The sequence below is a fragment of the Neocloeon triangulifer genome, unplaced genomic scaffold (genome assembly GCF_031216515.1).
Source record: "Neocloeon triangulifer isolate White Clay Creek 2 clone unplaced genomic scaffold, ASM3121651v1 ptg000001l, whole genome shotgun sequence".
Taxonomy (NCBI): Eukaryota; Metazoa; Arthropoda; class Insecta; order Ephemeroptera; family Baetidae; genus Neocloeon; species Neocloeon triangulifer.
Genome location: NW_026775544.1, coordinates 8,854,282 through 8,876,164, shown reverse-complemented (window position 1 = coordinate 8,876,164; position 21,883 = coordinate 8,854,282). Strand labels below are relative to the sequence as shown.

The 21,883-nt window shown below is 39.1% G+C and overlaps 1 protein-coding gene across 4 annotated transcripts in view; it reads right to left on the bottom strand.

Annotated features, from left to right (window-relative positions):
- Positions 1 to 11: 11 nt before the first annotated feature.
- Positions 12 to 21,883, bottom strand: part of LOC132203724 (uncharacterized protein ZK1073.1) — a 33,621-nt gene continuing 11,749 nt past the window's right edge. The window contains exons 1-10 of one of the 4 annotated variants that reach the window (XM_059631930.1): positions 17,448 to 17,593; positions 13,606 to 13,674; positions 13,226 to 13,276; positions 12,339 to 12,402; positions 4,415 to 4,532; positions 3,511 to 3,721; positions 3,372 to 3,443; positions 1,795 to 1,910; positions 1,573 to 1,735; positions 12 to 1,311 (exon numbers count right to left, since the gene is read on the bottom strand). In XM_059631930.1, the coding sequence (XP_059487913.1) occupies positions 1,075 to 1,311; positions 1,573 to 1,735; positions 1,795 to 1,910; positions 3,372 to 3,443; positions 3,511 to 3,721; positions 4,415 to 4,532; positions 12,339 to 12,402; positions 13,226 to 13,276; positions 13,606 to 13,674; positions 17,448 to 17,456 (1,110 nt within the window). In that variant the 5' untranslated portion in view covers positions 17,457 to 17,593 and the 3' untranslated portion in view covers positions 12 to 1,074. Of the gene's footprint in view, positions 1,312 to 1,572; positions 1,736 to 1,794; positions 1,911 to 3,371; positions 3,444 to 3,510; positions 3,722 to 4,414; positions 4,533 to 12,338; positions 12,403 to 13,225; positions 13,277 to 13,605; positions 13,675 to 17,447; positions 17,606 to 21,416; positions 21,518 to 21,883 lie in introns of those variants that run through there. The other 3 variants (XM_059631750.1, XM_059632016.1, XM_059631839.1) reach the window with 3 other exon arrangements.

Here is a 21,883-nt window from a genome sequence, read left to right as displayed (position 1 = left end):
TGCACTAACACTCTGTGTTCAAAATACATTTTATTGAACGAAATAATCTATAATTGGTAGGACATGTACAAGATATAGAATACAATATTTAATAATTTTCAAGACAATAAAATGATTGCTTCATCTTCCCTTTCATCTAGCTCTTTTAGAATGATCAGGCACCTATAGGCTTGTTGAAAATTGTGAGTAATGGCGGAACCTTCGATTTAAAGGAAGAAATGCTACGAAAAAGAACTTTTTTGTATGCAGATTTTCAATTTATGGGAGTGTTACAAGCCAATCAAATAATTTGCACGAAAAACTCATCTACGCGACATTCACAAAGGTGGCCTCTATTGCTGCCAAACACCAACACGAACATACAAAGATAAGGGATCTTCCATTAATAATTTTCTTTAAAGTTTCTGTGTGTACTTGCATAGAAGCGTGTGTGTGTAACATAGGCTTTCATTTTCTTTCATGGTGCAAAACAAGCCAGTTCGCGACTCTAATTCTAGCAACGAAACCTCTCATTATGCATTCCCTACAGTGCTAAATCGCAAAAAAAATACGCTTGTTTATCTTAAGATTAAACCACTCTTTAATTAATTGTTTTAAACGTGCTCCCTCTTAAACGCAACAACTGCTGTTAATTTATTTTTTATGCTCAACAATGACATTTACTCTGGGCGCTTTAGGTTAGTTATATTTTTTTTTTTACAATTTCCAACTCTCTACAGTGTGCTGAATTAGAATAATTTTCATAGGTACAACGTCTTTAAAATAATAGTGTTAATACATTATCATAACAATATATTTCATTTGTTTTTTCTGAAAGCTTTTCTCAATTTTAGCTACCTGCTGGTCTCTTGAATTATAAATAATTAATATTTCTATGAGAGTGTGGTTGCTGTTTTTTTAGGACTGCGGTTAAGAATTTATCTTGATTGCGAGAATCATTCAAATTTAAAAGGATCTTTTCTGGCGAGTTTGTTTTGTATGTTGGATTTTCGTGTGGCTCGATACATTTTCTTTTTGCGTCCTCGGGGTAAAAATCCATCCAGTGTTATATCGAGTGAATCTGCTGTTATATCTTTAATCAGAACGTGGCAGTTGAGGGAGAGGGCCAGGGGTGGTGATGGATAGTCGTCTAATGTTGGGCTTGTCATACTCCTCCATGCTCATGCCTCGGCTAAGGCGTCTGGTGCGTCCTTCACCATCCGCAGAGCTGCCGGAGAAGGTTCTTTGTCTCTCCACTCCAGGCATTGTGATTGAAGTTAGCTGACCTTGGCCCTTGCAGAACAGCAGGATGCTCTGGGCTAACTTTTCAGGCTGAAAAAATGAAAAAAAAATTAATGTAATTAAAAAAAAAAAAATTAAAAATGCATAATAATTTATGGTGAAAAAAATTAAAATGTTCCATAACTTCAGGAAATTAAAAAAGAAAAATAATTAATAGTAGAATAATATGAAGTAATTTTGACCCAAAAAATATTTATGTTTGCATAAGCTTAAATTTTTTTTAACTTTTAACGTCACTTATATGCAAATATCAGAGAGCCTTTTATTATATTGCAGCATCATCATACTTACAGCCTCCAGCATGACATCACCGACGCGATCAATTTTGAGCATTGTAGCCTTGCTCTTGTCCAAGTTGGCGTGCAGCTTCTCGACGGCAGCTGCAAACGAACCTCTCTCTCCAGTCACCAACAACACGTCGGCCTTGATGCTCTTTGCAGGCATGTCCTTGCGACTGCAAAAAGTAGCTCCAATTAAAACCAGTACAAAAACGCAGCAGCGCTCGTTGTCTACTTGAGGAACGAGTTGACGTAGAGTTTCAGGTTTTTGGGGTTGATGGCTTGGCGCAATCGGTTCTGGTATTCCTGGATCACCTTATCTTTGTCACTTTCTGTGGAGTTGTCCAGTTGCTGTGAAAAATTTATCCAATTAGGATGATCAATTAAATTTTTTTTTAATAATGAGACCACCCAGACAAAAAAATTCTCATTGCATCACAGTGAAATATAAAAATCAGAAGAGTTGATGAGAGATAGAGAGCAAGTGTGTGGTTGAAAATGTGGAAAGTTTATGTGTGTATATATTTTTAAATTTGAACAAAAATTAGCGTTGACAGAACTATGAAAAGCTAAACATTGTGGAGGCTCAATCACTGCTGCTGTATTATATGTGTAGGCTGGAAGAAAAATGAAGTATGATGCAAGACAAAAGCTCTTTTGATTGCTAGCTGAATGAAATGGATCGATAGATAGCGAGCCAAATGGCAATTTTTGCAGCAAATCTGTTTTATGTACTTAATGCTGCTGAATTATCTAGCATGCGTAATAAAAGTCACTAGCATATTATTAACTTTTGTTTCAAGTGCTTTGAACAGTTTTTTGAAAAGTTTGTTGAAAAAGGAGAATCAAGACTGAAATTAGTAATAATTATTTAATAAAAATTAGGGTCGTTGGAAAGTGAGGTAGATATATAACTGTATTATTGTTGGTTGCTATAGGCGCAATGAGAGTGAAAATATCTTTGCCTTATCCAAGTGATAAAATTTATCACTAATCACGTAATATTAAAACACAATAATATTATCAAGATAATGCTTAAGTATCTCCTTGAAAATAATAAAATCACAGCACACCCGAGTAAAAAGTAAAACATTGAGAGGAAGATTCAGTGCAGAAGGTGATGCAGGTTTTTCATGCTCCTAACAATGAGCTGAACTAACTACGTCTAAATTTCTCAGTTAGTCACATGTCACTTTTCAAGAGATATATTGTTTTTTGTCTAAAATCTAGAACATTGAGTAAAAAATAATATTAATCATAACACATAACAGATGTGACCTCTGATTCGGTCGGTTGGTAATTACCTCAAGTACCTGTTGTTGCAATTGGAAAATTAATCCCACCAATCAGAGTTTTAACATGGAATTAAGAGAAATCAACAACAATCACGTCACAATTAGATATCAAAGAGAAATCGAAAATCATGACGCAGCAAAAAAAGTTCTGGGTAAAAAATAAAAATAAAAAATTACAATGTACAACATCAAAGTAAACCAGAAGGGAAATCGAATGTTTTTCAAATAAAAATAAGCGCGAAATTGAAATGCAAAATAAAAATGAAACGTAAATCAAAGTAAATTAATTGGTTAAAGTAGCGATTTCTTACGACCATGCTTTTTGGTTTAAAAAATAAAAATAGCTCCCATGCAAAAATTAAAATGCAAAATGCTGTGCAAGTATAAAATCTCAAATTATAAAAAAAAAGAGAACGGAAATGCGACGACGACACAGTCAATTACTGAAACAAGTATCTCAGTTAAGTTTCCAAAATAAGTTATATCAGGGAAATAAGAGCCACGGAGTTGAACTTACGTGGCCAAATTTGTGGAACACCAAGTAGTCCTCGGCGCTCTGCGAAACTTGGCTGCTCTTCCAGTTCATAAACTGAAATAGAGGGAAATTAACGTCCTCTCGTTTGTTTGCAAGCAAGTTAATGATAAGGGAGTTGTACTTTGTCCTTAAAGTGGTCCATCACAGAAGCAGCTGAGCCTGTGCAGTTGATCAGAATCAGGCCGAGACACCTCGAGGGATGAGCTATGGCGAAGCGGGCAAGTGCATTTGCTCCAGCACCCTCGCCCAGACCGATGATGTACTTGACGTGCAGGTAATCGAGAACTGTGACCAAATCCTCGCCCAGGGTCGCCATTGTCGGGAAGTTGAAGCTGCGGATTAAGAAAATTTAGGGTCATAAAATAAGGTAATAAAATGAAATGCAATTTTAATTCTTCTCATTAAATCTGACTTTATTAATTAAATTAATTTGTATTCATTTAAATTAAATCATTTTCCTGTAAAATAAATTATAAATGAGAATTAAAATTTGTTTTTCGTGAAACTTTCATTATTTTTTGCAACTATATTTTTGTCTGGTTTAAGCATAAAAATTTAACAAAGCAATATTTTGTCGCGGAGGTCTGTATTTATGGTTACAGAACGTCGGAGCAAAGTAATGGAAACGTGAGCTGCGGTAGGTAGGCAATTGGTCGGGCAAAGGTGTGCTGCGCGTTGCATACCGCGACCTAGAAAGGGGCTTACATTTTTGGCCCATTTTGCTCCAAAAAGTTACGCTATTAATCCGGGCGCGCAAAACTTTTCCTACAAAAAAGAGGCGTGTCGAAGGGGAAGACTAGTGTAAACGAAAAGAAAGTTTCGACAGGCCTAGGCGCGTTTGTGCAGCTGCGATATCGTTTTGATGAATTTGATATATTATAGGAAAAGTGGAAAGCTTTTTGCAGATTTGTCAAAAACGTTAAGAATTTCTTCCATGCCAAGGAAATGAAACCAAATGATTTTTGGCATTTTTCATAAATAATACTCCGATGTCAATGAAAAATCGATAGCTTTGATGGACTTACTCTTTTGAAAGATCTGGGGCATTGTCCTCCTGTCCAGGTACGTCGACGTGGATGAAAACGGAGCGTTCCTTGATCTCGCACATGCATGGGTGGTTCACAAAGTCGTGGAAGCTGGAGTCTGAAAAAAAAGTAAGTTCACGATAAGTACAAAGTGAACAAAAATACAAAATATTTGTACCAAATTCTCAACTATTTTTCCTATATAGATGTAAGTATACATTTTTTTTAATAATAGATCAAAACAATATTAGAGAGAAATGAAGACCGGAGTAATTTGTGCATGGTGCTTTTGTTATGAAGACAAGAATAGATCGCTAGTTATTGTGCCACTGCAATGTTTTCTTTCAGTGAAAACAGGTCAAGCAATCCGATGACAGCACTCCAGTAATATCTTACTTGAAGTAGAATCCACCATTAAGGCAGACTTCATTCAAGCTCATCGTAATTTTTTGTAAAATATTGCGAAAGAGCAAATGGGTCATTTGAATTTTGGCAAGCATTTTCCTTGCCTAGTATCTCGATTATGCCGGTGCTCTTTGGAGCGCAGAGATGGAAAATCTCCAGGCGGGAGGAGAGATAACAGCAAAGAGGTGTTTCTTTTCCCTTCTTTATTTTTTACGAGGCTGCCTTGGAACCGAAAGGTAGAATGGAGGCTTGAAAGAGTCTCGCCATCACGAGCACTGGATTAATTTCATTTGGAATAAAGGCCCTTTTTTCTCGACTCACACGCTGACCATGAGCAAACCATTTTTTTGTCACAATTGAATTGTGCTAAAAAAAATTCCACTCTCACTCTCGCCAGACATGCGAGTGTGGCAGGAGCACCAAGGCGAATTTGAAATTTAAATTATTTTCCTCGTGTTCTCGCCCAGAGTGGCGGTCGGAATTCGTTTTACATAAAAAAACGTTGCCGCTCGCAATATGAGAGTTGCAGCCCCAGAGGAGATGGAAAAAAAGCGAAAGACTTCTGTGAGTGTTTGACAAATATGAAAGCGGCATACACTGTGTTGCAATATGCAACGAATGTGAGCAACTTTCCACTTCAAGTGCGGCAAAATGATTATTCTTTGATGCTACATCGAAACTTTTGTAACATCAGATTTTTCGTCTTCTCTATAATGCATCTCAAGTGAAACTTTTTCTGTTACAGTGAAGTGAAAAAATTGACCGAGATTTTAATAAGAAATAGAGATGCAGAAAATTCCAAATATTTGATTATAAATCACGTCAAAATGTTTAAAATTATATTCTACCTTTTTTTTAATTATTGTTTTTTTTTATCATTACATAGAAATTTTTTACTTTAAAAATGAAATAAATTGAAATTTTTTTGAAACAAAATATTTGAAAATTACCATCAACATTTTCAAAATATGTCAGATAATTTTATTTAAAAAAAAATCGGGAAAATTTTATAACGATAAACGCTCCTGGCTCATTTTTCCAAGCTCTATAGCAAACAAAGAAAGACCTCGTAAGTCGGGCATCTTTTTTCTGGGAGAACCTTTATTTGAAATTCGCAAGATGGGGTGCTTCTAGCCGGCAGGTCAGCAGACGAATGACGAAAGGTCACGCTACACACCGGCGGCCGCGTGGCCTTTGCAAAAAGGCGAGTGCTCGACGGTAAATTCTCATTGCTCAAGCGCGGCCGAAAGAGCACCCGGGGAGTAGGTGCAGCGCGAAATAATTTATTTCAGAACCATCATTTCTCTTCATTCCGTGGGGGGACAAAATTGCGGTCCGTCGTCAGCGGCAATAAGAACGGCGCCCCGGAGATGCCGACGAGCAAAGAAATAAATTCAGCGGTCCAGATAAATCCAAAGGGGATGAATGAGAAGAAGAAAAAAATAAGAAACGGCGCCGTTCTCATAAAATATTCGCCTCTGCAACACCTGCTATTCCACTTAGCAATAATTTTGGCCAAGACGCGCGCTGGAGCATAAGAGGCCGCAAGAGGAAATAATTTTTCGCGAGTGCTGCTCCTTCTTTATTTAGGCCGACCAGAAAACTCACGTGACCATCATCGCTCACTGGAGAGAGAGGGCGCAAAAAATTGCTTGCGGGGGTGGCGCCGGCAGTTGAGGGGACGATGCGGGAATTTTTCGCCCTTTGCAAGTTGCAAGCCACTTTAATCTCGGCCATCCGGACCGCCAGGCACGTGGAATGCAACCGCAAATTAATCATAACGCACACCGCGGCACTTCCACTGTCAAAGTTTCGACTACGTCATCATTTTCGGGCTAGTATTTATTTATTTTGGTAGTATATTTTTTATTTGAAATTAAAAATTCCCATGAGAAAAGGTTTATTAAAACTTTTAATTAACATTACAATTTTAATCTAAATTAAAATAAATTTCTGTATTCTTGACTGTGTATCAAATAGAGAATGAATAAATAAACAAGGAATCGTTTAAAATGCTAGTCGTAAAAAATTTATTTACCATCATCTATTGTTAATTTTAATCTTGAGATAATTATCTGTCCAACCCACAACAGTATATAATCTTTTTACTGATAAAAATAACGCGTCTTTTATTATTTATGGTTATGCGTCCTATCACACTTACAACCCTTTCGACGCCTTGAGCGTTTTGTCAATAAACTCCGTTTTCCCCAATTTTTATCGATTTTTTTTATCTCTTCACCTTTCTAGAACTTTGTAACACAAAAGCAATTTGTATAAAAATCTTCTTGACTCAAAAATCGTACATTAAGCCAACGAATTGCAGCCTCTGGGCCAGAAATTCACAGCAAAAGACGGGATTTAAATTATGGTGGCGGCGTGTTCGCGGTAAAAATAAACTGAAAGAGTCGTTTCTCGAAATTTAAAGACTTCCAGCATGTCTATGTCGCACTTGCAGAATAAACAACCTTCTCGAACGTGTCCGTAAAGACACGTGATTCAAACGACTTGGCAGTTAAACGCCTTTTCTTTGATTTACTCGCCGAGCACTTCTGCTACTTTTCCGTCCGACTCTGCTTTTAGCGCCCGGCAAAAATAAGTAGCGCAGTGTTTACACCTTTTCGGCGCACCTGTTCTTGTCGTGTAGCAAATGGACGCGAAGGAAGAGACTTCCAATCTAAAACTTCTCTTGTGTACACTGATAGAGTCCTTTAATAATTCTACGAACCAGCACACGGACTACGGAGCAGTGAAATGGCCGTTAAAGTTTCCGTCCGTAAAGTCTGAACGTGTGTTTGTACAAAGAAAGTTGAAACAGTTTCATTATACGACTTGTTCTGAAAAGGTCTTGAACTGCAAGAAGGCGAGTTGATATACATTTATAAATGACGTGCCTTGCCGGGGCGAAAGCGACAGAGGGAGGACCAACACGCACACGTTTGCCTCATTTCCGGACTTCTCGAGCCAAATGAAAAATTAAGCAATCTCCTTTTCAATTGCTTCCGTAATAGTCTGATGAGCTCGTGGAGCATACAATAAAAAGTAACAACCTTATATTCTCATCGAGATGATTTAGAAAACTTTCCAGCTCATCTCATCTCGGCCAAAAAGACACATCTTTATTTAACAAGGGCTCACAAGGATTACGCTGACGTTATTAAAAGCTCCGTCGAATCCCCCAAACCAACAAAGACTCTTAATGTAGAGAAGACCGATTTTGCCCCTTGTATACCAGCCCAAATTGGATTTGTACGACTAATGTAAGTAAGAAAGGGCGGACGGAGAAAGGCAGGGTGAGTGACACAGGCGCCGCGCAACTCCAAATGTTTTGTCAAGACAATAAATAAATTGCGGAAATGGATACACCTCTTTAAACATTTCGCAGCTGGCGGATTCTCAGAATGCTGGTGGAGAAAAATCTCCAGACTTAATCATTCAGCAAAAGGTCAACTAGGGCAAATAATAGACTAAATAATACGATTCTTTTCCCATGAAATAGGAACGCCTTTGTGTCAGTCTGATCAAATTTCATTCTTTGTTCAGAATAAACCCACCCTCTTAACTTATGATGGGGTATAATAAAATTTTGTGAGAAACTTCTAGACATATTAATAATAATAAAAAAACCATGTCTCTTGAAAACGGTTAAAAATATTACATATTATGCACAAACGTGATTTAATTAGCTGATACTTGAAATTAATTTTATTGGTGGAAATTTAAACGCATTCTACATCAAAAATAAAATTAATGCAACTAAATTTAGAACAAGAAAAAGATTTTTTCTTGCATTAAAATCATTTTTGTTTCTTCAATAATAAAGTACGATTTTTAAAATTGTGCCAGAGGCAAATCCAAAAAATGGATTCGCTTATATTTTCTGTTATTTGTTTTGAATTTTCTGATAATGTAAAAATGAACGATTATAGATCAGAGCTTATAGCAAGGCAAAGACATAATCCACACAGTTTAACTGAAAGCTCGTGGAATTAAATTATTCAAAGTTGCAGCTGCCACGCTCAATATTGTTGGCGAGGTGTGATAGGAAATTAAATTTTCACAAGTGCAAACTGGCGAGCGTTAGTCGAACTGAGTGAGACACTGGCTGTGCCCTGCTTGCGAGTTCCAACCCATTGATTAACTCGATAAGCCACGCGCGCTACAAGACAGTATTGTTGTAATTCGATTCCCGCGCGTTCCTTATTATTCAGCCGCGCACCAGGTACGTATCGATTACACGTCACTTTGTTAGCACCGAGGGAGCGAAAGGGTTTATTCGTTAAAACATCATCACGACTAATGTGTGTAGATCAAAAATGTACAACGTCGTCTCCATTGTGCGGCGCGGCGCTTAAGTCAATTGTTAATTAATTTCCAATTTAATTATGACTGAGAACAACGCATTCCTCCGCACCTTTGTTGCAAACTGCGCCCGAGGATGTTTTTGCAGAGCTTCAGAATCGCGCATGAGTAATTTCGGTTTGAATAAATCAGCATGCCATTATTTCTGGTGGCTCGTGTCAAGGATTTGTCCACGAAAGCAGCCGGTGGACCCTTTTGTTTAGCAATACACGCGGCTAGAGCAGATGCTGTGTGTATTTTGTCATCTGCCATGACGTCTGGCAGGAAAAGACTGCCTGTCATACGCCGAGCGGACACAGAACACTCACGTTCTGCCCATTTTTTTAGCCCTCTGGCAGAGATATGTGTTGGAAGCCCGATTTTCTTCTCGCAGTTCTTTAAGTCCATTGCTACAATGCATCCGAATGTTACATAATAAATTTAAGGTAAAAGATGTCCTGCTTTACCCGTCTTGATAATTAAAAAGCCATAAAATTTTTACGAAAAATTATAAAAAAAATTTGATTTTTTTTTTCAAATTGATAAATTTTTTTTATCTTTTTATGGTTTCAATTTTCTCTATCTTGAGAATTAATTCAAATCCCTAAGCTTCAGAAATTATATTTGCCCATTCCCAGTTGATCTCAAATTTATTCAAATTAAAAAAAAATGTTCCAGCAATTAGCTCCATTGACATTATGTACACTAAAAAGTCTTTCAAAGAGAGACTCTAATTGAATGAAAGCTTTGATCTTTGGTACAGATGAAATGTTTTGACTGAATTTGCTGACTGACATGTCAGACTCGAAAAGTTTCCTGAAAGTCACAGCGTCAGCTTTGATAAAATGGTTTTTCTTTGGTCCTACTTTTGTATGTAATTGTGGGCATCTAGGGAGAAGAAGGGCAGGCTGCACGAAAAGCCGAATGAAAAGTGCCAGTGACGTCAGCAGAAACTCGCGGGTCCGTCCCCCCATCACGATGAGCCACTCGTCAATAACCCCCTGGCGCCCCTGGCCAATTTATATGGATAGGTGTACAGTGCAGGTGTGAGTAGCGCGCATCATGCGGGTGACGTCAGGTGGGAACAAAGGGATGCGGTCCATCGGCGTTAATGGACGTGTTGCTTACTTAATTAAATTTCATTTTATTTCTTGTTAAAGGAAGCAAAAATCTCACTTGGAAAACATAAATAAATAATAATATCGTTAACGTGTAAGGTACAAATTGAATAAAAAATTTAATTTTTTTTTTATCATCTAAGAAAACATTTTGCTCGCCGATTGTAAAATTCAAAGCAGTTTAGAAGTAAATTGGAAATAAATTTTTTAAACGATCTAACATAATTTTACTGTAGTAAAATTTCTAGACAAAAATATATTCAAACCTGGGTTGGAAACTTTACAAAGTCTTTGTAAAGTCAATAGTTATTTTATTAGCGATTACAAATTGGAAACTTAAATAGATATTATTATCCTATAATTGAGTATTGGGCTTTTGTGAATTCATGAATTGATGAATTATATTGTATTTTTAATTTTCCGTGAAAAGAACTCAATTATTAATTATAATCAAATAGTGATCAAAAATTTCCACAATTTCTCTTTTATTATATAATTATACCATGAGTGCCGTTTTCTTTTAAAAAAAATTCACAGCTTAATATTCACATGAATTAGCTAATTGGAAATTGCGGTGTTGATTGGACGTAACAAGGAGTCGTAATGACTGTGCTTGTGCTACAATTCATTGCAATTTTTCACAACATCCATCAAAGCAAGTGGAGCGTGCACGCTCATGCAAAAGTTTACTGACACGCCGCCGTTTCTGGGTCATTTTATTCCGTCTGCGGGCCACTGTTTTTGGTATCAATCATCACGGAAATCATCCAAACTGTCGTCAGGTTTCATGATTGATCACTAGACAGCTGAGCCGCCATCGTGCGAGCAGTTTCCTTTTGCTGAGCCCAAAATAATGGGGGCGAGGAGGAGGCCGGTGGATCTCGCACCACCATCAGGCAAGACGAGTTGAGCATCCCAATTAAATTTCCAAACTCAAACCCCCAGGGCCAGAGGTAACTCGAGCCTGAGCAAAGGCTCGCAGTTGCCATTTGACCCCGCAGTCAGCACGAGCAACACATAAGAATTAATCCAGACCTGTGGCTTTATAAGCAGGAGACTTTTTATTTTTAATTGGAAAATGCTATTGAATTATTTACTCGCTAAAGTAAACATCCAACAAAGGAAGTAACTAACTTTAGGCAGGAAAAAGCGGATGAGCGGTTAATCTGGGCTTTTGATGAAAACGTTGATGCGCTTAGTGGTGGGCGGGGAGAATGTGGTGCCAGAAACGCTGACAAAATTTATTAAGCCGCACACGGCGTTGCTGCTTTTCTGTATCAGCTAAAATATTGACTAACGATAAGTTCGTGTCCATAAATTGCCGAGTAAAGTTCCCTAATCATGCACTAAATTTTCCAGAGAAACTTTCTCACAGCAACCGCTGTAAGCATCCTCTCTGCACACAAGAGAGAAAAAAACCTATTCAGAGCAGCTTTCTTTAGTACGTGCCGTGCAGTGTTTCCAGCAATTCTCGCAACAAGCTCGTGCTTAAGTTTTAAAGAATGATGAAGTTGATGTTTTGAAACTTTTGGCCCGCTAATATTAGCCCTAGAAAGGATGCATGTTCGGTAACACCGGGGATATCGCAGCTATTCTGTGGCAAAAAATAAAAAGCGCATTCGGCTTTAATAGTTTTGGAGTTAACTTTCCGTCGCCGGGTCCAATTTTATCGCTTCGTCCCTCCTATTAAAAAAAGATACCGGAGATACAAAGAAATTCAATTTCACCCCGAATGTTCTCACTCTACGCGTGAGCAGTTGCAAGGGGCGAGACAAAAATTCAGAGGCTGATAACAGGGAAGTGTGCGCTGCGACGCGGCAGATAATTTAGATGCAGCACCACTTTCGACGTCCCGCCCGCACCTCCTTTTATTCTCGGATTGTTCCCTGTTGAGTCGTATTTTCCGCGCCGGGAGGATAAAAAAGATGTTGCGTTTGGATTAAAAAAAAAAAAAAAAACGTTTCAGAGTAACAAGAATTTCACGCATGTTCTGATGCGGTGCGCCCGCAGGCCGCGTTTTCAAAGGTCAAAGTTGATGGAATTTAGGAACGAATACTTACGGTTGGTGCCCAGGTCGTGGACGGTGAGGAAAAGTGCCTTCTTTTCCATCTGGTGCAGATCACCCTGGAATAAAAAAGAAACTTAAAAAACATTCTCTCGCTTTATTCTGATAAAACGTTGAAAATCTAAGAAAAATGATCTAAATAAAGATTATTAATCCAAAAGATTGAAAAAATTGATATACGAATTAATTTTTATTAAAGAATAATTTATTAATAGGTACAAAAATTAAAAAGGTTACAAATTAATTGTGCATTTCTAGCAATTTTTAAGAGCTACAAAAAAGTTTTGTTCTTTTTTATATAAAATTATGCTGTAAATATTTTATGCTAGGAAATTATACTTGTCAAAATCTGACATCAAAAGCAGGAAAGTTATGGCTGCCGCCGATTTCATTTCACTTTAAGCCCCCTTTTTACGTTCCCAGGGAATAAAAGTCGAATCGAAGCAGCCAATTGCGTTTCACTCGATCAAATAAATCCATGCTCGACTCCCTGGTGCACCGCGTAACTGCGTCGTTGGTGCTGAACACCATCACTAACCGTTCCAAAGTACTTGTCCAAGGTCAACGCAGTTAGGGGCGCTTGTGCCTTTAATGGACTAAGCCGTGTTGAAGGGCAAAAATAGATTACCAAAAACCACATTTAGCTTTATCTAAAATAGCGAGTTTTAAAATTAGGATCAAGTAACTGTTTATTTAAAATTGCTGATACAAAACCATGATAAAAAACTTTTATCATGCCGACAGGCAAAAAATAGAGTACCACAAAGCGCAATTAATTTTATCTAGAATAGCAAGTTAAAAATAGGATCAATTAACAGTCTATTTAAAAATTATGTAACAAAAAAAAAACAAGCAAAACAAAAACCCTTGTGAAATTCTCACCTGAACGTAGACATCGAGGGGGCCGCTGCCGTCCGTTGACACTGTGTGTTTCTGAAACAAAATTAGCATGTCGTTAGTGAAAGATGAGTACCATCCATCTTGAGTCAAATTGAAGTCGACGGGGATTAGCTCCGGAGAGAGCAACAAGCAACGTGTTAGGACGCTAAATGAAACAACCGTCAAATCAAATTATGTACTGGTGTTTAGTGATTTTTGTTATTCAATTTTAAATCAAGGTGTAATTGTTTTTAATAATACGCTACTTTTAGAATGGTAAATTTACTAAACTTTGGCGTTATGTTTTGTGAATGTGCCTAAATTTGTTTTATTTCAATTAATTAAGCTTGTTTACAACGTCAAGTTCTTCCAGTAGATCTAACCTTCTTGACGCCACTTATTTTTCGCTTCTGCTTTTCCTGCAAGTATGTGGAAAAATTTCTTGTGTTTTTCTGTAAAGAACACCATAATATACGTCATGTAAACAAAAACGTTAAGAGAATAATTTTGTTAGAAGAGGGGATATTATTTTAATTCTCAACACCTTTCAAGTGCAGAATAATTATTAATTTTTCTCATTTTCCGCTTCAATTGTACAGAATTAATAATGTAATGAATTATCGAAGCGGCAAATCGGTTCAAAGAAAGTCTGGACGGAAAGAGTGCAACGTTGGAGTAGACTTTGCTCTTGTTAAATTTGCGAACGGAAGTAATTCATTCATCATTCGCTGGAGCGATTGGCCCGCTTGAATCCACTCGCTTTGTCAAACAAGCGCCGTGAGCACTCGACTGTGTGATTTGCTCTCAAGTTTTCTTCTCCACGGCCCTATCCGCACCGCGCCGTCGTTTGGCCGCGGATCAAAAATCTCACCGAGCCCTCTTGGATTGAGTAACAACAACAGAGAGTGTCGCCAAAGCTCGGCGGCGGCGGCAGCGGGGGCTCGGCGCTCGCAAAATTCAATTACAGAACGGTTGACGCCTCAATTTCGATAAATAATTCAGCTGGCGACGGACGCAGAAAACGCCAGTGAAAAACGCTGGCCACCTCTATTAGGCTGATTGGTGCGCGCGCGGCCCGGCTTATAAGGCCACCGAGCAATGGCACTGCTTATTAAGCGCGACATAAGCCAATTTGCCGGCTAATTTCTCTTGCTATCGCCGTAATGAAAGGGGACCCATCGGGACTATTTTGGGCCTGCCGCCGCGCCACGGCATTCAAAGTGACTTTGAACCTCGACTGAACCCAGATATTTACAGCTCTCTCGGTGGTTTGGGTCACCTAAGTAAGCTGGCGTGCGCACCATCGAGATACGCGCGGCGCTCTCTGATGATTGAATCTCGACTTGGTAATGAGAGGCGAACGTTAAACGGCCGAAACGCCCGGAAGTGAGTAGTTAGGAAAGCCGAACGCCACAAGTGAATCAACTGGAACTAACTGGCCATCCACTAGCAATAAAGGCAGATTGAATGTTTTATCATTTGAAGTCGCCTAAGAACAATTTGTCTGTCGATTTATTCAAAAGAGAACATTAATTCCACAGGGGGGAAATCAATATTTGATGCGTAAAAGTTTTATATTTCAATGTTTCCTTCTTCAAATGCTTATCTTTAGAAAATTAAAACTTCTCTAAAATCTAAAAATTGTGAACTAATTCATTTACAGATTTTTTTTAACTTCATCATTGAACAGGTATGAAGTGAAAAATTGTAAAATGATAAAGAAATTTGGTTTATAAACGGGTCAAATTATCCTTTTAAAATTGGAATTTGCACTTCCACTTGATAATTTATGTAAGAAAAGTCATATGGAATTATTTTTTATTATAATCTAAGTATTAGTCACGAGCACAATTTTTTAGCAATAATTGTATGTATCAATTCTCCATTTAATCAATTGAAATAAATTTCAAGGAACAATAGATTTTATTAATTATTTTCCACTAAATTGAGGCTTGGTGAATGATGAGGTATTTCAATATGACAGTATCTTGCTAATAACCACTATTAACTTGAGCGTTATACTTATTTTTATCTTCATAATAATTTTTTTTTTTTAATTTAAATACATACAAGAATTTAATTAAAAAACTATCAATATTTATTTATTTTGCCTTCAAATGGAGATACATTCCGATAATCAATAAGTTTTGGTTTATTTTGAAGGTAGCATGTCCCATCCAGACAGAATAAACCATCTATTCTGCTACTCCTTTGTCATGACAAACGGCAGACATGCCTCTTATGAAATTGTAATAAATTGACAGGCGAAATAGGGTTCGCCATTTCCCGGCGAGGAAGCTCACTTTCCTTTTATCGCAAACTGACCGATGTTTGCCGGTTCAGTGTGCGGGTCACGCAGCTGCTGCGATCTGATTGTGAGATTGATAGGCGATCCGTCGTTCGCGCCTGCCATCGACAACGTTATGCAATTTGCGCGTCACTCGCGCTCCGCCAGTTGCGTGCTTCCGTAGCGACTCGTGACATTGATGCCCCGGCGAATCGCCCCTCGTGCCACCCACCGAGGACGATCGCGCACCTGAGCACTTTTACGACGCTTTTTTTTCAGGCGCCGCTCGTAAAAAAATTCGCCATCATAAAAACATTTGTCGCAAAAAAAGAAGGAAAAAATGAATCTTTATTTGAACAAGGAGGTAAAAAATAATTCTCCGGGGTTAATTCGAGCGACAGCAGGCGAAAAGTCTTTTCAAGGATCATTGAAGCAATCGATTCGCGCTTTGCAAACCAGGCCGCGCTTTTGCGCCGCGGGAGGGAAAGGGTTGCTTGTCATAAAAAAAAAACAGAGAGAGGTGTCGGTGCCGGGGGCTTGTTTTGAGTTTCGAGCCTTGCTTTTTGCTCCAGCATTCGCATGCAAGTCGCATTAGTCAGCACCACATTATTGTTGCACTGATCCGCAACTTGGGTTATTTCGGGGCGAGAGATGAGTGAGGAACAGACTTGGCTGCCAAAAGCTGGAGGCAAAATAAATCAGACTTTTTTTGAAGTCGTTTCCTGTCCGGCCCGCAATCTGCTGGACGCGCGTGTGCCAACAGCAACGAAATAGAGTGATTAAGGACCGCGATATCGAGCACCTGCGCCAAATTCCAGCGGTTGCGAAAAGCCGACTCATTTGCATACGACGAATCAGATGGGAGGCTAATTGAATCCCCAAATGAAAACAATTATTGCTCCGCTAATGGGTGACCGCGCCAGCTTAAATATTGATGGTGGACACACACACGGATGGGTCACAACCAGAATTGACCCTCTCTGGTCGATATTTCCGAACACACACACACAGTTCCAGTTACAAAACTGCATGGGTCGCCCTTTGAAGTCATTCTCACGACAGGCGACTCACGTGTTGTGCGTTTGTTTACAAGATAATTGGAAAGGTTCGCCAGACCTGATATTTGTTCAGGCCGTCCACTTTGAAGTCGCGGTGCTTAAAAAGAGTGTACATTGTTTGCGAAACTAAATTTGCATACTGATGAACTTTGTGCGCCTTTGAAAACTGCGCAGTTGCGTTATACGTGGGAGGCAAATTTAATGAAAAGAAATTAAACTTATGTGACCGCGCAGACATTTACCAAGTTTGTGTATTTTCATCCATTTGAGTGGTTCCCGGAAGGAGCAATCAGGCTTTATGAAATTACGCGGAACTATGTATGTTCACCGAAATGACGTTGGTGGTGATGGTGATTCGGTCGTCCCTTTTACTGCCCGCCTTAAGCAGTTAAACGCCGTGTTACGAGCTTAGTTAGACTTCGGCTGCACGGAAGCTTTATTTATTTAAAGCAACCCTCTCACTTGAACTATGATAACACGGTATATACTCTAGAAAATTATTCCAAACCATATGTACAAAATTTAGCACAGGATTTAATTAGAAGAAAATATTAACTTAATTTATAGAGAAAATTTGCGTGTCACTCAAAATGAAAAGTGATGGTGAGAATGTTGTTCCGGGGGCTGCAGATTTAATTAGGCGTGTGGGTTATGAATAACGAGCAACTGGCGCCAAAAGTGGCTCGACTCTTTCAAAGGGCGCGTGGTTCCGAGCGAGCACACAGACGAGAGGCGCAATTAAATTCATTCTCCGCGATAATAATTAATATATAAAAACGCTGCGAAATCGATTAGCTTAGAGGTTTTCGCAAATGCTCAACACGATTGCAGGGGTGAACAGGTACGGATGGGAAGGTGTAAAAACTAAGCAGATAATTACCCCGGTCATGTCGACTGCTTCGGCGCTGCTTGCCAATGAAAATGCACTAACAAGTCTTTGGGTTTATTTCGGTGCGGGCGCGGTTTAAATAATTTTATCACCAGTGACACAGGTTATATCTGGCCGAGAGCTAACTTGCAACTGAGAGGCGGCCGCCGCGTTTAGAATCACAAAGATTCCCGTCCGCTCCCCTATTCCACCATCCCCCAGCCTTGGTTGGCTTTTCCTCTCTTCTCACGCCAACTGATCTACTGCTAAGGAGCAGAATTCCGACTGGCACCACGCGGCATCGATTTTCTGCCGCGCTTTTGCCCACCGAGATGCATCCGCCCCCGCACCCCCTCTCAGGTCGTGACCTCCGCTTTTTCGAGCTTTCGGTGCCGATTTTTTTTTGTTCATTTTCCGTTTCATTTCGTGTGGTGAGCGGTGCACTGCAAGCAGGCATGAGCCGCCCTTGATGGAGCTTCTGCGCATTGCTGACCTCCCCCGAGCCACCCCCACCGCTATGCTTGTTATGGAATTGCACTTGTGATGATTCGCAGTATTAAATTTGTCAAGAGTAATACTTATAATGCGTTCGATGATCGAACCCCAGCCCTCTCGGGATATACCTAAAGGGGAATGACAGGGCTGATTGCTGAATTGAAATGCGAAACCGGATGGCCACATTCAAAAGCAATTGTTTGGCTGCAGAGAAAAAAGTACTTGAATTTTTTATATTATTCAGGAGCTGCGAAAAATGTGGCTAGCTTCCGTTAATAAGGGCTTGCAAAAACACTTTTAGCAAATATTTTGTCTTATTATCAAACCCGGTTTACTGCTGTTGGCCCAACTATAAGAGAATTGTTGTTAGCCACTTTAGTTCTTGCACATTTTTGGTAGCTCTTAATAATTATTAATTTTTGTAAAATAAATATTGGAATACAATTGAGGGATTCTTCAGAGGGTTAAAAATATTAAAAGTATGCTTAAATTAATTCAAATAGCAGGTTTTTTATTATAAATGTTGTAAGATATTTATTTTATTAAAATTGTAAGGGTATTAAAATAAAAATCACCTTTCCAAATGTGCATACTTCAATAATATGCTCACTAACTGTGTAATGTTTAAACTGCAGCTGTTTGAAAACTTGATTGAATAATAATTGTGGAATGAATAAAATTGCAATTAATTCCTTCCCTGTCTACAGAGCGCCGCCGCCTAACATAAGCGGTATGAGTCATTCCATAATTGATTCGTCTTGACTTGTCCTTTTTAACCTAGTTCGCATTCAAACAACCGCAGCGATAAAGTTTCCAGCCAGTTCCAACCCGTTTCACTAATCACGTGCGGCTGATTGAAAGACGTCTTATGATAATGATTCAATAACAATATTCCCCAGCACAGCTTGCGGCGTGCCTTTGCATAATTAAAAGCCTCGTGCTGCATTAAGATTTGCCTTTCCGTCCGACCGCTCATGGTATTTGCATGTACATGGCAAACGCCTTTTATTTGAGAATGCATTATTTATGCACTCTGGCACTCGTGCCGCTCGATGCAACCGGCTGTACATTTAGAGCTCCATTATTTGAATAGCTTTGTTCAAACTCGGTAGTGACGAAACGACACAAAGAGAGAGACCGGCCGCGTTTAAATAAAGAGCGCACTAATTAGGCGTGTTTATAAAAAGGAGCAATTTCTTCTTTCAGAGAGAGAGAGAGCAAATTAGAGAGAGCTCTAATTAAATTTGTCAGTGTAAAACAAACTCGGCTGGATCAGCGTAAAACAACTCTCTCGCCACTCTGTCCACCACTCAGACCCACTCATGATTTTTGTTGGAGAGCGCCCGACGTGTTTTGCATCGAGTATGTGCTCGAGTGTATGGGAAAAAGCGGCGGTCGCTTGTGATGATCTGGTTGTCCTTGTTTCGCCATCTACTGCGCTGCAAATAGATGCGCTGCCGGGACGGCATTAAACGAGGCGCATGTGCATATTCGCCGTGACGCCTCTGTCATTGCATGCAAAATCGCGCTGCAAATCTGTCACCCAACGACCTTCATATCCTCTCTCTGTACCGATTAAATTAAGCGTGCGGCGGCGATTACCGTCAGGCTATTTGCATCTGAATAAAATGCGGCAGGCTGCGCCCCCAACATCTCTAGAAAGATCGGAAGCTAAACTCGTCCATGTTTGTTTCTAGTATAAAAAATAAATCTTTTAGTCAGCTTAGTCCGCTGATGAAGACATTCTTAAAATTTCTTAATTTTGCATTAAATCTCAATTAAAGCAGTAAAAACAGCGAGTTGTTCAAATTTAACCAAAATATGCTTTTTAAATTGCTGGAAATTCTAAAAAAAAAAAAAAAAAATCAGTAACTGGCAAAAGCCTGACTTATTTTTAGATTCACTCATGAAAATAACTAAGTGGGATGTTTATGCAAAAATTTACAAATTTTTCTAACAATGAATTTCATTCAAAACTATGTGTAACAATGAATTTTATTACACATTGATGAGGTTTTGTTGAAACGAAATTTTTTCATCAATATATATTTTTTTAAATGAATAATAATTATAATATAAAAACTATTTGAACTGTAATAATTTTTTTTTTAATTTAGAAAGAAATAACAACAACCTAACGATCATACCGGATCATATCAAATTATTTTGTCGCTGAAGGACAAAGTACGCACATCACAACAATCGTAATTTGTTGTTGTGATGTGCAAACCTTGCCCTAGTGGGACATGAATAATAAATTCACCCATTTCTGAAAACTCGTAAGCAGTTTCGACTTGACGCTCAGCCTCTTCTACAAATATCCACTTCTGCTTTCATAGAATTTTGCTGGAAGGAAACTCGCGAGGTCAAGTGTTGCACTTGGTCCATATCTTTACCGATGCACTTGAGCACCGTGAGCAAGCGGAACCGGTGCCCGAGTATTCATATTGTGAGGTATTGATTTTCGGCAAAATTCAAAGTCGTGTTGCTAAGTAAAGCAAAAGTGTGCATAAATGATGGCAGCAAGAGATCTCTTCCATCTTGTCTGACAGATCTTTTGGTCGTGAATGCAAACGACGGAGTATAAAATCAGCCATCTCTCTGCTCACTTATATAACTTGAAGGCTGATGGGGCGCAGTGATAGTCATAAATTATACTTTCAGACGCGCGGGGTGAGTTGTGGGCTGCTTGAGAGGGAGCTCTTTTCGTCGGCCCTCCTCAGTGGCAAAACGAACCAAGCCACGGGGATTGTCCCAATTTCGAACAAAGAATTTTCCACACAGAAACAAGCCACAAAGGAATATTGATCAGAACGTGGGGTCTCCATGACCGAGGGCGGGCGGACAAAAGTTTCAAATGGCAGCTGTCGGTGCAGCGCGAGTGAAACAGCGACGACTGAAGCAGGCGATTTTGCATCGCCGTTGTATAATTTTGCCACTCTCGACCGGGTCCCGCAGGGAATTTCGCGTTTGGCCCGTGGCGTGTGAAAATATTAAACATTCACCGAGCATCGTGCGTAATGGCAAATTGGAGGGCGTGTTGCAGGCTATCCAATTAATTTGCACACATGAGTATAATCCGGCGTTGTGCTAGTAATCAGTGTATTAGTTAGATATGTGCATACATCGCCGTTCTAAAGTATACTCTGTGGTGCGGTAGGCAAAAATACCTTTAAACTTTTAAAATGAAAAGGTCGCAGAAATAATGAGAATTAATGTGTAATTTTTTTTTTTTTAGAAAAATAAGCACTCACAAAAATAATAGGTTCAAACCCTTGATTGTTTAAAAAATTTTAATATTTCAAAATATTGTAAACTAATGAAAATCAATTATAAGATAAAGCAAACCAGGCGTGTTTATATAAAACTAAATTCAATGCAATTACCTCAAATTTAGTTTTTAAATTTTTTGAAAGATTAAATCGGATTGCAATTAACTCCGGACGCGCACTGCAAATATTTTGTAATGATACAATATAAACTTACTTTAAAATTGGAAGCCATTTCGTCAGGTACTAGAGTTTCCTCTCGTCCCGTTAATGAATCGCTACTGAAGCTCCAGATCCAAGGAGTGCCAGACGGGGTTTGTTTTTGCGTGGTTTGATAACATCTCGCGGAGGGCCGCGTGTCTCCGCCGCCACCACGGCAACATGTTAAGAGAAGAGCAAATACCCTGGGAGTACACAAAGGGTACACTTGTTTTGCGCCGAATTGGGCTCCCAACCAGCCAAACAAACGTTCTGCCACTCAAATTTAAGTGAGTTATTATGATTGCACTAATGTCTTGGAATAATTCTGCAGGGCACGTTTACATAGACAAGACTCTGGAGACGCGGGCGTTATATTTGGATGCAGTCTTCATTAAGCGAGACTAAGGAGACGCGACTTGCATCACTGTGCGTCCTACTTCTGTGCTAATATTTACCTAATTTTAACTACTTGTACGCGGTAGT